The sequence below is a fragment of the Apodemus sylvaticus genome, chromosome 4 (genome assembly GCF_947179515.1).
Source record: "Apodemus sylvaticus chromosome 4, mApoSyl1.1, whole genome shotgun sequence".
Taxonomy (NCBI): domain Eukaryota; kingdom Metazoa; phylum Chordata; class Mammalia; order Rodentia; family Muridae; genus Apodemus; species Apodemus sylvaticus.
Genome location: NC_067475.1, coordinates 32,889,999 through 32,904,962, shown reverse-complemented (window position 1 = coordinate 32,904,962; position 14,964 = coordinate 32,889,999). Strand labels below are relative to the sequence as shown.

At 44.9% G+C, this 14,964-nt stretch overlaps 1 protein-coding gene across 1 annotated transcript in view; it reads right to left on the bottom strand.

Annotated features, from left to right (window-relative positions):
- Nucleotides 1-3,177: 3,177 nt before the first annotated feature.
- Nucleotides 3,178-14,964, bottom strand: part of Egf (epidermal growth factor) — a 76,536-nt gene continuing 64,749 nt past the window's right edge. The window contains exons 21-24 of the mRNA XM_052179264.1: nucleotides 11,213-11,380; nucleotides 8,572-8,689; nucleotides 6,409-6,514; nucleotides 3,178-4,090 (exon numbers count right to left, since the gene is read on the bottom strand). Of these exons, the coding sequence (XP_052035224.1) occupies nucleotides 3,807-4,090; nucleotides 6,409-6,514; nucleotides 8,572-8,689; nucleotides 11,213-11,380 (676 nt within the window). The 3' untranslated portion in view covers nucleotides 3,178-3,806. The remainder of the gene's footprint in view (nucleotides 4,091-6,408; nucleotides 6,515-8,571; nucleotides 8,690-11,212; nucleotides 11,381-14,964) is intronic.

Below are 14,964 nucleotides of genomic sequence, written 5' to 3'. Positions count from 1 at the left end.
AACAGTGATAATTAAAGAAAAAGTGGCTAAGTATTTAAGAGGGATGAGAGGCATGGGGGTTGAAAGAGAAAAGTAGGAAATTATGTAAATACAGTATATATATATATATATATATATATATATATATATATATGAAATTCAAATAATAAATGAATGACACATTTCTGTCTCAGTCCTGCTCTAAGGGGAATGCCTTTGGCATTCCAGAATTAGGTAGAATGTTTGCTGTAGATTTTGGATGATTTCCTTCATCGCATCAGAGAAACCCACTTTTCCTATTTTACTAAGAAGTTTTGTCATGAATGCATGGTGAACGTCTCTGAAAATACCTTATGCCTGTATCATGGCTTCTTTTGTGTTGTAATATAATTGAATAATTTACATGATACTTTGAAATATTCAGCGGATGTTCTATTTGTTACATAATTGACATTTGGTCATAAAATGCTTTTAAAACTCACTGCCTGATTCATTGCTAATCTTTTGCGTAGACCTTTGAAATTGAGTTTGGATTTTAGTCACCCTTTTCCGTTCTGTACTAGTCCACTGAAGAAATAAAGGTTAAAACAAGGTGAGGAGCGCTTCCTCCTTTCTAGTGCATGATATACGATACCTGCATCCTGAATATCTGGTTGTATATGCTTGTTGTATTAGCCAGGGCTCACACAGGAAGCAAATCACAGGATATTATATAATAGGTAATTTATTATAGAAATGAAATCCTGTATAATTGCAAGGGGCATTAGAAATGTCAGGTCTAGGAGGAGGAGAGCACAGTCATCTCTCAGGATTTGTGAGGCAACGGGAAACATGGACAAGGAAGAACTGTAGGAAAACTATGGGGCCAGCCCCGGACCCTCAGTGGTAGGGTGTAGTAGAGAAGGTTTGTGGGAAGCTCATGCTTCACGTGTGAGTGTGGTGGCGGCGGGCCTGAGCTCTCCTAGGATTAATAGGAGGGATAACCAAGCAAAGGACATGAAGGTGCTCACGAGATGTAGAGAGCACAGTAGACTGGTTGTCACGGTGCAGTCACCTGGTTGTGACGGTGCAGACGGGCCTGCCTCGTGGGCATGAGAGACAGGGAGCTGGCTGTTGTCTGGGTAGAGAGAGTCGACCCTTGTGGCACAGGCGCAGGAGAGCTGGAGGGCTGACCTGCTTAGTTTCCTCCCAGGCCCAGATCCGGAGCGCCGAGTTGGCCCACCTAAACATCTATCTTATCTGTGAACTGCTGGAGTGTGGGACTGGGTCCAGTCTGTAGATCTGGAGCTACAGGACCTCCATGAGGCAAGGCAACTGCAAAATATCTGAGAGGCATCCCAGTAAGCATCCAGTATTGATGCTGTAGCAGAAGCCAGAGGCCTTGAACCAAACCAATGACTCACTGCAATGAACATTTGCAAGTTAAGCTGTTGAGGTGACCCACTACAGCTTCCACAGTGAGACTTATCTTTTATTGTTTGTTTGTTTATTTGTTTTTGGAGGTTGCAAGGGTGGGGGGCAGATACAAAGGGGCGGGGAAATGAGTGGTTTTGGGGTGCATGATGTGAAATTCACCAAGAATCAATGAAAAAAATTTAAAGATCGTGAGGGTGATCGACAGCCTGGCAGCAGTCACTGTGAGAAAGAGTGGGAGGAGCGTCTGTGCCTGCGCCTGCGCACTTCTCAGCGACTGGCTGTGGCCATAGCTTACTGGATGAGAACTCCCACCCCCACCCCTGACCCTGTATATCACAACTGAAGTGGGAAACCCGGTGTTTTCCTGGTCGCCACCATAGGGCCTCTAGCTGTAGAAACTCTGCAGTGTCCTAACAGGAAGTTAGGCGTGTTCAGGCATGTGTCTGGACTAATGAGCTTGGAACTGCACAGAGGACATAAAATGGAAAAAGAAACAACAAAATGTAAACTCTTGCTGAGATAACAGCGTTTTTAATTCTCCTAGCCATTTTGCTTAGTTGTTTTGGGGTGTGTATGTGAAGGGTTCTTACTTATTATACTTGGTAATGCTATCACATTCTCAGCGACCATACAATGATTGTATACCCATGTCTAAAGGGCACTTTATAACCAGGCAAAACCTGGATTCTAAAACCTCGCTAGGTGCCGCAGAGGGCAGAGTGTTCTTTCACACGGAGTGGGTGACAGCACGGAATCTCCATCGGGTACTGTGGACAAAACCACGAGAGTTAGAAAACGAACCGTAGTCTCGAAAATATACAAATCAAATACTGTGGATGAAAATGCTTTTTAAATGTGTATTTTCAAACAAATGATCATGTGTCTCTTAGAGACCCGAAGACAGAAGGGAAGGCACACCTCCAGGGTCACATCTGACCAAACCACACAGCAAGCCTGTGCTCTGACCAGACCAGAGGCTGCTGCTGGACCTGGATAAACATTCGCAAGGGCTCCTATTTCTTAGGTTTCCTCATTAGTGCAGAGCTCAAAGGAAGTGAGGATTTGCTGGTTCAAACCCAGACATATATTTTGAGGGACTGTGGGCTTATATTCCATTGGCTCTCTTGAGATTCTAAACAAAGTACTTTTAACATACACAAAAGGAAGGCTTCAGAAGGCTAACTTGGGAGAGGTCGTGCCTGTCAGAAATAAAAGATGAGTCTTATGAACCTGCAGGGTCTCTACTGTCAACTGAAGCAAAACCAAATTCAGAAAAAAAAAAATTGGAGAATGTTACACTGAAGAATTAACTAAGATCTTCAAACCTGAAGTCATCCTGCCCCCGAATGCCCACACAGGTTTCGTCAACATGTCCACTTTGAAAACATGCGTGTTCATGCCTTTTTATTCTGATTATATAACCCAAATCTAAAGATTTGAGGATAAAAGAGTGGCAAAGATAAACAATGGGAGGAGTTGATGCCTGCACAGCCTGAGCCCCGGACTGTCCCTGACACAGTGTGGACACCCATATCCTCTATGTTAGCCACGCCTTGGCCGTAAGGAAGATGCACCATTAGAATCAGAGTTAGTTCAATCTTCTTTACAGTGACAGGTTTAGTGAATTACTTTGGTCCAGCTCAAACTATAACAAACATCATCAAATTATAATAAAATGCAGATGTTTTAGGGTGACTTTATTTAAATAATTAGAATAAATTGATGAAAATAAATCAAGCAATTGGTTTACAATCTCATATCTTAAAATAAAATTAAAAAATCTATGCAAACAGCAAAATTTACCGTTTTTACTGGAAAGACTTCAAGAAGAAAAGACAATGATTAAGAAACACTGTTGTCTCTTAGGAAATGTTTTTAAAGTTAAATACTTTCATTCAAAGATTTTTATAGTATAAAAAAATAAATGATCTAATCTGAATAAATCAGATTCCAAGTTACAATTATTTTCACTAATTTATCACAATTCAGAAGGCAAAATTATGAGCATGGGCCACACTTGCTGTGCGTCTTAGCAATAGTGCTAATGTTCCAAGCATTCCAGGAGGTTGAGCTGAGACGTCTATGTAGATCATGTAATTTGCTTTGCAAACGACAGAGCCTGTGATCACCTGCTTTAGCTCATCTCTTCTGAGGCAACAAGGGAAAGAGGCAAACAGTCCAGGAAGAAGACACAGCTTAGATGTGAATGTCTTGACTTTGGCTTCTAATGATTTTCTCCACTGCGGTTTTGAACGTCTTCAATGGGACTACTTAAAGCAAGAAGCAGAAGTCGCAGCTATGCAGCTATGCAGCTACGCAGCTATGCAGCTATCTTCAGGACCCTGAGCAGTGATTAGCATGGAGACTGGAGTTCCCAGTCTGTAGCACTCTACCATCCGTTGACCTGGTTGCTATTTCCCCTCTGTACCTCTGGCTCCTCCCAGTTTCTGCTGAACAGGCTCTGTTTGCTGTGGCAGGTCCAGAGCCCTCTGTTGGCGAGATCCTTGAGCTGACTGGAGAGAACGCAGCGTCTCAGCCCCCAGGGCTAGAGGCCATTCCCTGTAGGAGGGTAGGTGGGAGTTTCCCTCCATTTCCTGGGGTCCTTTGTCACTTGAAGGTGGGATCCAGCAGCTTTGCCCTGTGCCTGGTCCATATATGTGGGGCTTCTGTCTCCATGAAGTCAGATGCACTGACCCTGTTCAAAGAAGATGGAAGGGAGGACAAGAGAGAAGGATGAAGGGAAAGTGGAGATATCGGGAGATGGAGATGGAGGAAGAAGAGGAGATGAAGAAGAGGAAGAGATTTCATTGTTCACAATGTCTAGAAAAAGAGATCCTTGTAACAGTCATGGGATAATCAACTTAAAAACATAAGAAACAACTTGTCTGGGGCTCGGATTTTTGTTTTTGTTTTTGTTTTTGTTTTTTTTAATACTCCTTTAGGGTTAGCACAAGCTAACCTAGAGATTTATTTTTAGATTTATTTATTTATTTTATGTATGAGTATACTGTTGCTGTCTTTAGACACACCAGAAGAACGTGTCCAATCTCAATGGTTGTGAGCCATTATGTGGTTGCTGGGATTTGAACTCAGGACCTTCAGAAGAGCAGTCAGTGCTCTTAACTGCTGAGCCATCTCTCCAGCCCTTGGGCTCGGTTTTAAAACTGGCAATGCCTCGGTTGGTTGAGATGATCCAGAGAGTGGAGTGCTCTCCGGCCTTTCCCACCTCCGCCTCAGGACCACGAATGCCCTAGAACAACGTTTAGACTTGAGAGCCATTTCCTTCCTCCAGCATGGTCCTCCTTCCCGCAACACAGCACTCTTCCCCTAACCCTCCCCGGGGCAGGCTGGGGCCCATGAAGATGGCTGTGTTCCCCACTTCTAGCTTCAGGCCTTTCTGGGGGCAGAGGGAGCATTGGCTCCTAGCCAGACTGACATCAACTCTTCCCTCACTCCCCCTCCCACCCAACCTCTGTGTGTGCTTTCACTGAAAATATCTATGGGGCGGAAACATGATGGGGGTGGACTACTGACATGGGAAGCTAGTGAGTGGATTGACGCTTGTGCTGTCTGAGTGAATAACTATGTAAGTGTTCTAATCCCACGGTTCCCAGCCTTCCCAATGCTGCCCCTTTCATACAGTTCCTCATGCTATGCTGACCCCCCCCCCCCGCCATAACATGATTTCCATTGCTACTTTACAACTGTAACTGTGCTACTGTTATGAATTGTAAATATCTGTTTTTCAGCAGTCTTGGGTGTATTTGACCTCCAAAAGGGTTGTGACCCACAGGTTGAGAACTACTGTTAGCCTTAACAATGAATCCCCCACCTGTGATATAACACATTTCTGTCAAATCTTTGAGCTTTGGATTAAGTTGCAAAATCTTACCATGTGTTCCTTCTAAGCAGATTTTCTCTGAAAGGAACAATGTGTTGTCAGCTACTTAAGAAAACGTAGTAACTACAAGACGACAGTTTACCTTCTGATAGTGCTAGCAACAAAACCTAGCAACTACTGAAAATCTGAGTTTCAAAAGTAACAGACAACAGTCACCATGCATAAACATTTATTACAGTTTTTATTCAATTCCTTAATGAGGCTTAATATACTGATCTTGTTCAAATTACGCATTAATTTTTTTCTGAATTTAGTATTTTAGGTTACAGTACACAACATGTTCAAAATGGAAATTTTGAATGAGTTTTCTGTAATAAGACCCCAGGTTCTCTCTATTGGAAACCGGAAGAGGGTGTGTGCGATAGGAACTATCAGGAAATACAAGTAGCGCTGACACTTAACTGGCTCCTGCCATTAGCAGGGGACCTGTTTTTGTTGGCTCAAAGATTCCCTTTGCTTTCCCAGTGGCTTATGACACAGAAGCCTGCTCAGTGCTGCCCTCAGGGTTGTAAAGAGGACAATGATATCTGAGCTCCAAACCCAAGGGACAGATCACAATACAAGTCCTGGCAGAAGGACCACAGCAAAGGATGCATAACTCTGTTTTTATCAGAATAAGCTCCAGGAGAACTTGAGAACTGATTCTGTGGTCCCTTAGTGGTTTGACTGGACTTCTCAGCCAAGAGTGTGGCTGAGGGCTAGCTCCCAATAAGACTAGAATATGCTGAACTCGCTAGGACAAAGCTAGACCAACTGTCATTAATAAGAACACTCCCACTAGCCCATGGAACCTGTTTGGGGAGAGCCATTTCCATCTCCAGGGGAGCTGCACTTACAGCAACTGGTAAGAACCTACACCAGGGATGCCCTACAGTCTTAAGTAGCTCACAGAAAGGAGCTAAGTCATGTGGGCTAGCTCAGAGTAATTAGCAGTCTGCAGTATGCCTGGAGAATGGGTTACGAGGGGTCTTTATAGAAAAGGGAAATGTAGTCAAATGTGTTTCTATAAACTCCACGGTATGTCACCTCCCCGCTTAGATAAGGCTAATGGTCTTTTGTGACTAGATGACATTTCTCAATGGAAAACAAGCAAGGTAAAATTACCTACTCACCAGGCTGCAGGGAGGAAGGCGGGCCAGCATCTACTACTGCACCGTTCGTGCCAGCTACTGGCAGACTCCCATTCTTGGGCTCTTGGTGTTCTTCTAGGACCACAAACTGCAGAAGAGAAAAGGGTTCAGAGGATAACTGCTGTGATGCAGAAGTCACCTTGATAAACATTGAACTGTAGCCGATCGCACCCATGCAGAAGGTGAAGCTGGAAAGGAAGGCCTTGTTAACTGTCTCCAGCTAAGGAGAGACTCCGCCTTTTAAATTTCCTTCTTACGATCTTACTATGTGTGCGGGTGTTTTGACTGCATGTATATCTGTACATTATGTGTATGCCTGATGCCCATGGAGACCAGAAGAGAGCCCTGGATGCCCTGGAAGTGGAGTTACAGATGGCTACGAGCCAGCATTGTGGGTGCAAGGAAATCAAATCTCAGTCCTCTGGAGGAGGAGTCAGTGATCTTAGCTGTGGGCCATCTCCCCAGCCAGAGAGCTTTTAGGGAGCTTCTGGAAGCATCGCATTAATTTCTACTTGGGACACAACTATTTTTACTGGGGAATCTGTTCTGATTCTGGAATCTTGGGTTAAGAATCTTGGATCACTGGAGGCTACTACTGTTTTGCTGCAAATTGTGCAAGTATCCATAGGGTTTACAAGTACTGCCCATGGGACAGATGAATAACATGTATGTGTCACATGTGTGTGTATGGGTTACCACTGTGTGTGTGCATAAGGTTATATATAACTCATTTAAGCATACTATCAAGTCCCAAGTAACAAGGTCACTAGTAAGCAGGGACAGCTACTAGCATAACTCCTGTCTTGCAGGGATCCACCACCTAGGTGAGCCGCTCAGGGGCGGAGTGCCGAGAGGGAGGCCCAGGGAAGCACAGCAGCCCTTCTCTTCACTCAACAATCATTTTTGTCATTGTTTGCATGGTTCAAACTCGTCACACACTTGCAGACAGGCTGAGCAGAGCTGACTGGCCTGCCCTCAGGCCGGCCCGGTTAGGTATTAAAAGAAATCAAACAGAAAGAGGAGGAACAGAAGCCGGCCGTGCTCTGGCGCGGGCCCAGGCCGGTGAAGTCCTTCCTCGTCAATAAGTAACCAGGTGAAGGATGGACTGCCCCAAGGTCTGGACTTCTGTTGGTTCAGAAAGGAGCCTTCTACAGGAAGGACCTAGAACTCAACAATAAAGAGTAAAAAGAAAAAAATAAATCTCTGTACCCATCTTTCCCATCAGGAGAAGAGGAGGGGGGTTGACGAGAGGAGCCAGTTAGGTAACAGGGGCTGTTTTCTCTCTCTTTCCATGCCTCAAAACACTCGTCACCCTTACTCTCTTCCTCATTAATGGTCTCTCTGCAGTGACATATTGCAGAATCAATACAGCGGCCTGCTGCGTAAGGGTGTAGGCCCGTTATTTCTAGCTCCCGCCAAGATGCGCACTGCAAACTTTCCAGCCATGTGCCTCTCTGCCAGAAGCACAGAGCTCCAGGACTCTGGCTACAATGCAAGGCAGATGATGGGAGCAGATTTGTTTTTGCTGATTCTTGGGGGAAGGAGTTGGGAACCCGGCTCTCCCCAGCTCCCTCTGACGTGTATGTGCAGCGGCAGTTGGTGTGACGGCTGGGAGGACACGGCTCAGCAGCCCCGGCTTCTGAATGACCGACGTTCCGAGCCAGCAAGCTGCTCGCCACAGCAGTGTGGGATTTTGATTTTTTTAAATGTATTTTTTTTTTATTTAAAGAGACACACATACCGAAACCATGTCTCCTCTCCTATGATTTAAATAAGATTAATTAAGCTTGTAAGTCTCTACAGCCTGCCAAGGGGAATACAGGTAATTTAGCAGACCACGAAGCCATGAGACATCAAGGAACTGAGCGCTGCCCATGTCCTAAATCACGTGGCATTTATGAAGATCAGTCTTGGCATCTCCAGAATGGTCTGCTGAAGAAGAACGCAGTTACACGGAAGGGGATGGGAGACGCAGAGGTTAAAGCACTTGTTGGAGATTGGCTGGACGCTAAGTCTAGAAGTCATTTTGAGAGCAGCTGGCAGCTGGGACAGATTTTGGTTTCTCTAAACATCAGGAAGAAACAAGGGAAGGACTAGGAACACTCATCAAGCAATTCTTAGCCTCATGTACTTTGCTACCATTACCCAAGGTTGGGGACAGGAGGACATGCCAGCCCCGCTGCTGTCGGGTCCATTACTGCTCATGTTTCTGCTTGACTCTTCATAAGGGTTCTTCGGGGGTTTTGATAGCTGCTTCTGAGTCCTGAGATAAAGCCAAAAAACCTGAGACAATCTCAAAATAAAAACGAAATACCCATCCCACTCCATGATAACCCAGAGCAACTATTTTGTCAAATTAAATCTACAGAGGGTGCACGCACAGCCCTGGATGCAGCTCTAGGGGGCAGTACTGTTAAGCAAATAGCTACAGAGATGCCCAACTCTGGGGGCATTGCAATCACTAGAAAGAGTTCTAACAAGCTTTTGTGTCAAGCAATAGTCCTTACCATTTGCGTGTGTAGAGACAGTTTGTATGTGCACACCTGTGTGGAAGTGTGCCCTCCTGGAGGTGAGAAGTGTGGAAGTGTGCCCTCCTGGAGGTGAGAAGTGTGGAAGTGTGCCCTCCTGGAGGTAAGAAGTAGTCCGTGGGCGTCGTTCTCAATGCTCTATGTGTTATTTTTTTAAACAGTATCTCCAGTAAACCCAGAGCTTGCCAATTCAGCTAGGCTGGCTGGTTACGAAGCCCCAGGGATCCTCCTGTTTCTTCTCCTCAGTGATTCAGATATAAGTGCACAGTGTGCCCTGCCTGATTGTATTGTATTGCATTGCATTGCATTGCATTGCATTGCGCAGAGGTGCCAAGGGCTGAACTCAGGTCCTTAGGCTCATATGGCAAACACTTTGCTGACTGAATTATTCTCGTGGCCTTCATCATTTTTGTTATTGGCTATGGCGGTCTGAAGCTGGAAGACTACCATCTATTAGCCACTAGCTCTCAGTCCACACCCACCACTGCGCAGGCAGGCTTGCTGCTGTGTTCATGAAATCAGAGCACTCCAGAGGCTGAGGCAAAAGAATCAAGAGTTTAAGGCTAGTCCAGGTTACACAGAAAAACTCATCTTAAAAAAAAAAATCTAAATTTCTGAAAAACATTAAGTCACATGTTAATACATCAAAAAAAAACTAATTATATCATGGGTTAACTTAAAAAAATTTTTCTCTTTCTTTCAAGATATGGTCTCACTATATATGTATATCTGTATATATGTATGTATGTATGTATGTATGCATGCATGCATGTAGCTCTGGCTGTCCTGGAACTCACTCTGTACTCCAGCCTGGCCTCACAGAGACCCACCTGCCTCTGCTCCTGAGTAGCAGGATTAAAGGTGTGCACCACTAGGACTGGGGAAGTTTTTTTGGGTTTCCTAGTTTTTCTGTTGTTTACTTTTGTTTGTTTTTTACATTTATCTTTGTTTGATGTTCTTTCCAGGGGAATAAGCCATTAATAACTTAATGTTCTTTCTACCAATATACAGAATCCAAATAATAGGCTAAGAAGTGCAGTCATACTGATGGGTTACCAAATTAAAAGTTCAAGAGTTTTCCTAGGAATCTTGTCTCCCAGAGGTGATGGAGGTTTTCAAGTATATATGCCTCTTATTAGGAAGATTACTATTCCTATAAAACAATGGTAACATTTATTATACCCAATCCACCAGCCAGGCCTATGGTGAACTCTTAACACACACTAACCCAGTCTCACAATAACCCCTGAAAGAAGCACTATTATCCCACACCTCATAACACAGAAAATCAGTGCCCACAAGTGAGAAGGCACGCCACGGGCACTGTTTAGTGCCAACTTGGATCTGAACCGTGCAAGCCAATTCCAGGGTCAGCGCTGTTTACTGGTCCAGTATGCTAGAGCAGGGTCTTTGCGGAGAGCGCCTGGCTGATTCTGCTTAATTTTCCAGAATATGAAACATTGGAACTTGAGTGCTTGTTCAGCTTTGGTAACTGTGGCTGGATATTTCCTTCTGACATCAGTAGGTACATTACCTATCACCAGAAAGCTGACACCTGGCAGGCATGTGGGCCGCTGGACAATTTTATAAAGCTCCTTCAGCCGAGTCTTGTGATTCCTTGATTTTTTTTTTTTTTAACAGCACAGACTACTATAATACTTCCTAAGCAGTTTCAACTGATGACAATGCGACATCATTTTAAAGTAAAGGAACAGGAGCACTGAGACGCCTGCTTCCTGGTGCTAAGGTGGGGCTTTTACATGAAAAACTAGTCTTACAGTTTTAAAACCCCTAACTTTAAATTACTGAAAACAAAACCCAATGATCACAGTTTCTTTCCAAGTTAGAGAAGCTCATGGTTTTCCTCTAACAAAAAAGGAGGTTTTGTGGGTAATAATCAGCAGGCAAACATGAAAAATTATAATTATGCTGGCTGATGTGGGTATGTGATGCTATGAGACGGGGCTGCAGGGGTGCATTGTGGGAGATAAGCACATGATGTGAGGATGTAGCACATGCGCAAGGTCCTGCACTCAGTCCTCAGCATCACTGAAATGGAGGGCCACAAATCTTATACATGTGAAATGACTGGGAAGGAAAATGCGGAGCGCTGATGTTTTTGCACAGCGAAGTCCAGGCTTTGGAAAAGAGACTACTCCTCCTTTTAAATGCAGTATTTTGCTCAAGGTCATCCCAAGGAAGTATGTATTCCCTGGGAGAGCTTAGAAAAGTCAAGTTTTGTAGTAGAGAATGGTTACCTGTAGTAGTAAGCCCCCCACGTCCCCAAGAGGAGCAGCAGGACCAGAGCCACCACACAGACAGCCACCACAGTGATGTAGCGCTTCTGCCGGTGGCCAGCATGGCGCAGCTCCCACCAGCGTAAGTCGCGGTGCTGACATCTCTCCCCAACGTAGCCAACGACACAGCTGTTGATGACATGCAAGCAGAGGTCAGCAGAGGTGCCCGGTTCTTACGAATTCAGTGTGTTCAGTGTTCTAGCCCTGCACCTTTCTAGATGCCACTTTGTGAGCCCGTGAAGTCGGCTGCAGGTCACACATCATCCATCCCTCACATCCACTCCCATTACCGCTCACAGGCGTTGCACTATTCCCAACCTGTCTTTGGGATGATGAGCTATTTGCATACCGTCTCTATGAGACATAACTGAACACCGGCGAGAGATAAACTCTCAGGCTAAAGTCCTAAGGAGGCTCCCTTTCTAAGTCAACATGGCCAGGAGACCCCTGGAGACAGATGTCTGGCCGGTTGAGCAGTCCTAGGTCAAAGGAAAGAACTGGAAAGCAGGGCCCCTTGTTGAACACGTCGGTAACAGAGGTGCACACAGGGCCCTGCACTGGAAGCAGGGCCCCTTACGCTATGGAGGGACTGTTTGCTTTTGTAAAACTTACCACTAGCCCAAGAGAAAACAATAGCCCAAGTGAAAAAAATAGAGATACAAGAGGTGAGGAGCTGTTCTGGAGAAGGGGCCATCTGCCTATAAACTCCTTACCGTCCCCTTCCAATGAGATTGTCACTGTAATTATCAGACACCAGTGTGCTAGCAATGCTCTAACGTAAGCGAAGCAATGCTGCCCTCTACTGGAAGTGCTTGTTTCTAGAAGTCAATGCTCAAAGAACTGCATTTTCTTTGCACCAGAATTACATTTTTTTGTTTTTTTTTTTAATCATATTAAAATTCCCTTCTCTTAGCCCCAACCCACCACCAACCCGTCCATTTCTCCACTTCATTCTAAAAGAACCCGAGGACGCATGCACAGAAATACCAGCAGCTCCCGTGGGAAGCCTGGAAGAACACTGTCGAAAGTTCCAGATCTCTTCCCTAAATCTACCATTAGCCCATCCTAAGAAAGAAGAAACTCACTTCCTCAGGAGGGAAGAAAAGGAGCAATACTTAGTAGTCACAATGACCGACACCATACATTTATTTTAACAATTAAGTCTATTTAAACAGCTGACTTCGACATCTGCAATAGCATATTTTTTAACTATTTTTTTGTTGCGGACATCCCCTATTTTATAGGTGAGGAAACAGACTCAGCATTAGCTAATTTGCATGAGGTCACACAGTTAATGGTTGGCAGGCCTGACTCACGTGGTTCTCAGATGTCAAACACCTGCGCTGTCTGCTGCACTGTGTTGCTTTCCCAGGGATTTCTGCTCCACTCACCTCTGAAGACCATGGAAGACACAGCAGGAACTGAGGTGGGGCCTAAAGGTTCTCAGGCTTCCTGGGGTCTATTTTTAATTCTAGCTCATTTTGGTTATAGCTATTTATTGACAATCCCTAACAGTCATTTGAAAAAACAAACAAACAAACAAACTGTTGGACACTAATGGGCTCCACTTGCAAATCGAAGTGATCTGATGTCTTGAGGCCCGTGTCCAGGGCAGTCAAATGACCAGTGCTTCTTCAGAGCATCGGACAGAGACATGAGTCTTTTGGATTATTTGAATTATTGAATTATTAATTACTTTGGCTAAACCAAGAGGTTTCCCTGGGTAAATACATTTGAGTTTCTACGGTCAAACAATATGAAGTCACTCTAGACCAAGTAAGGGTAAAGCAGCCTTTTAAGTGAGTTGTGGCCACAAAGCCATGAGGAATGGCAGAGTTGGCGGCATCCTCCAACCTCACCTGTCCTCAAGAAACCTCATGACCCACGGGAGGCCTTGCAGCCTTGAAAAAGATGCGTCAGAAGGATGGATGTTTGCCCAAAACCAAACCAGAAAGAATGAAGACGTCTTCTGAGCTCAAGAGTTGGAATGTCCCAAGAATCCAGGTCAGCAGCATCACAGGGAAGCAGTGGGTGTCAGTGCTTCCGGCCTCACTCTCCCACATCGCACCTGGGCTCTGCATCTTGCTCCCAGCAAGGAAGGAAGGAAGGGCCGCTAGAAGCCACCCTGCGCAGAAAGCCCAGCGAGGAGAAAGCTGCACTGACAGGACCCCTGAGGTTTGTTACTGAGGACAAATGGATGGAAGCTTTGAAAACTTTTTTTTTTATCAACACATTTTTATCAAATCAATTCAAAATAAAGTTATGTTCCAATGACTGTGGAAAGTAGACTTTAAACATTGCTTTTGGTTAACGGTCCTTAAGTGTGAGGGACATCTTCAGCTGCGGCCTGTTTGTTTAGGACAGGATCTCCTGTGACCCAGGCTGGCCTTGAATAGAATGACCTAGAACTTCCTGATTCCCCTACTACCCCCCTCCCCCCCCCCCCCCCCCCCCCCCCGTGCTGGGCTTGCAGGTGTGCTCCTATGCCTCTGCCCAGCTCCAGCTTAACGTGTTGAAAATACGAACGAAGAAAGATGGTGCTTTCACAGGGACGTAATGACAATTCAGCAGCATCGGATTGGAAAGGAAACTCCACTGTGACAAAGCCCTCTCTAGCCATTTAGAATCCTTCACACTGCAACAGTAATCTGGGGACCTACAGTTAACTACCATGAAGGGAATAAGCCATAGACAATCAACGACACATCCAGTTTTGTAATTTTTGTATTTGTATAATAGGATTAAGTGTGTAGATAAAAACTGATTGCTAACATTAACTATTAATTAAAAGTGAATTATTATTATGTTATACTTGAAAGCATCATAAGTTATAAAATCATGGTATGGTGATATAAACTCAAAAGCAGAGTTCTACTAGAATTGGGTTCTACCCCCCCCCCCCCCCACACACACACACAGGGTTTCTCTGTATAGCCCTGGCTGTCCTGGAACTCACTCTATAGACTAGGCTGTCCTCAAACTCAGAAATCTGCCTGCCTCTGCCTCTGCCTCCCAAGTGCTGGGACTAAAGGCGTGCACCACCACCTCCCAGGTAATTGAGTTCTTTTTACTAATATTTCCAAACATCTCCACAATTTTTGTCATGCTGATGTGATTTTTAATGTAAGACCATACTTAGTCAAAGAATATAGCTTCTTCTTCCTCTAATAACTTTGTTCCTTTTCACTATTATTAACAAAAATCACAGAATTGTTCAAGCCCATAACATGCATTCTGCAGGGCCCCAGGTTCGGCATGTGAGACCCATGTGTGCTCGCACATCTGTCCAGCCCTCCCATTGCCTTGAACATGTGGAATTAGTTAGAGCAGATGTAGTCCAGACTTCCACACTGCCCACTTGGCTTTGTATGTGGATCTCCATGTGTGGGTGTGCATGCAAGTGTGCACTTGTGTGTGGATCTCCATGTGTGGGTGTGCATGCAAGTGTGCACTTGTGTGTGGATCTCCATGCATGGGTGTGCATGCAAGTGAACTTGGAAACCAGAATTCCACATCAGGTGTCTGTACCCTCTGCTCTCTGCTTCTTAAAGTCATTTTTATTTCCTTGTGAGTGTGGATTCACAGATGTCCCAGAGGATGTGTGCAGGTCAGAGGACAACATGCACGAGTCTGTTCTTCCTCTACCGGGTGGATCTCAGGGACTGAACTCAGGTCCGGACTTGGTAGGGAGAGTATTTGTCCAAGGAGACCTC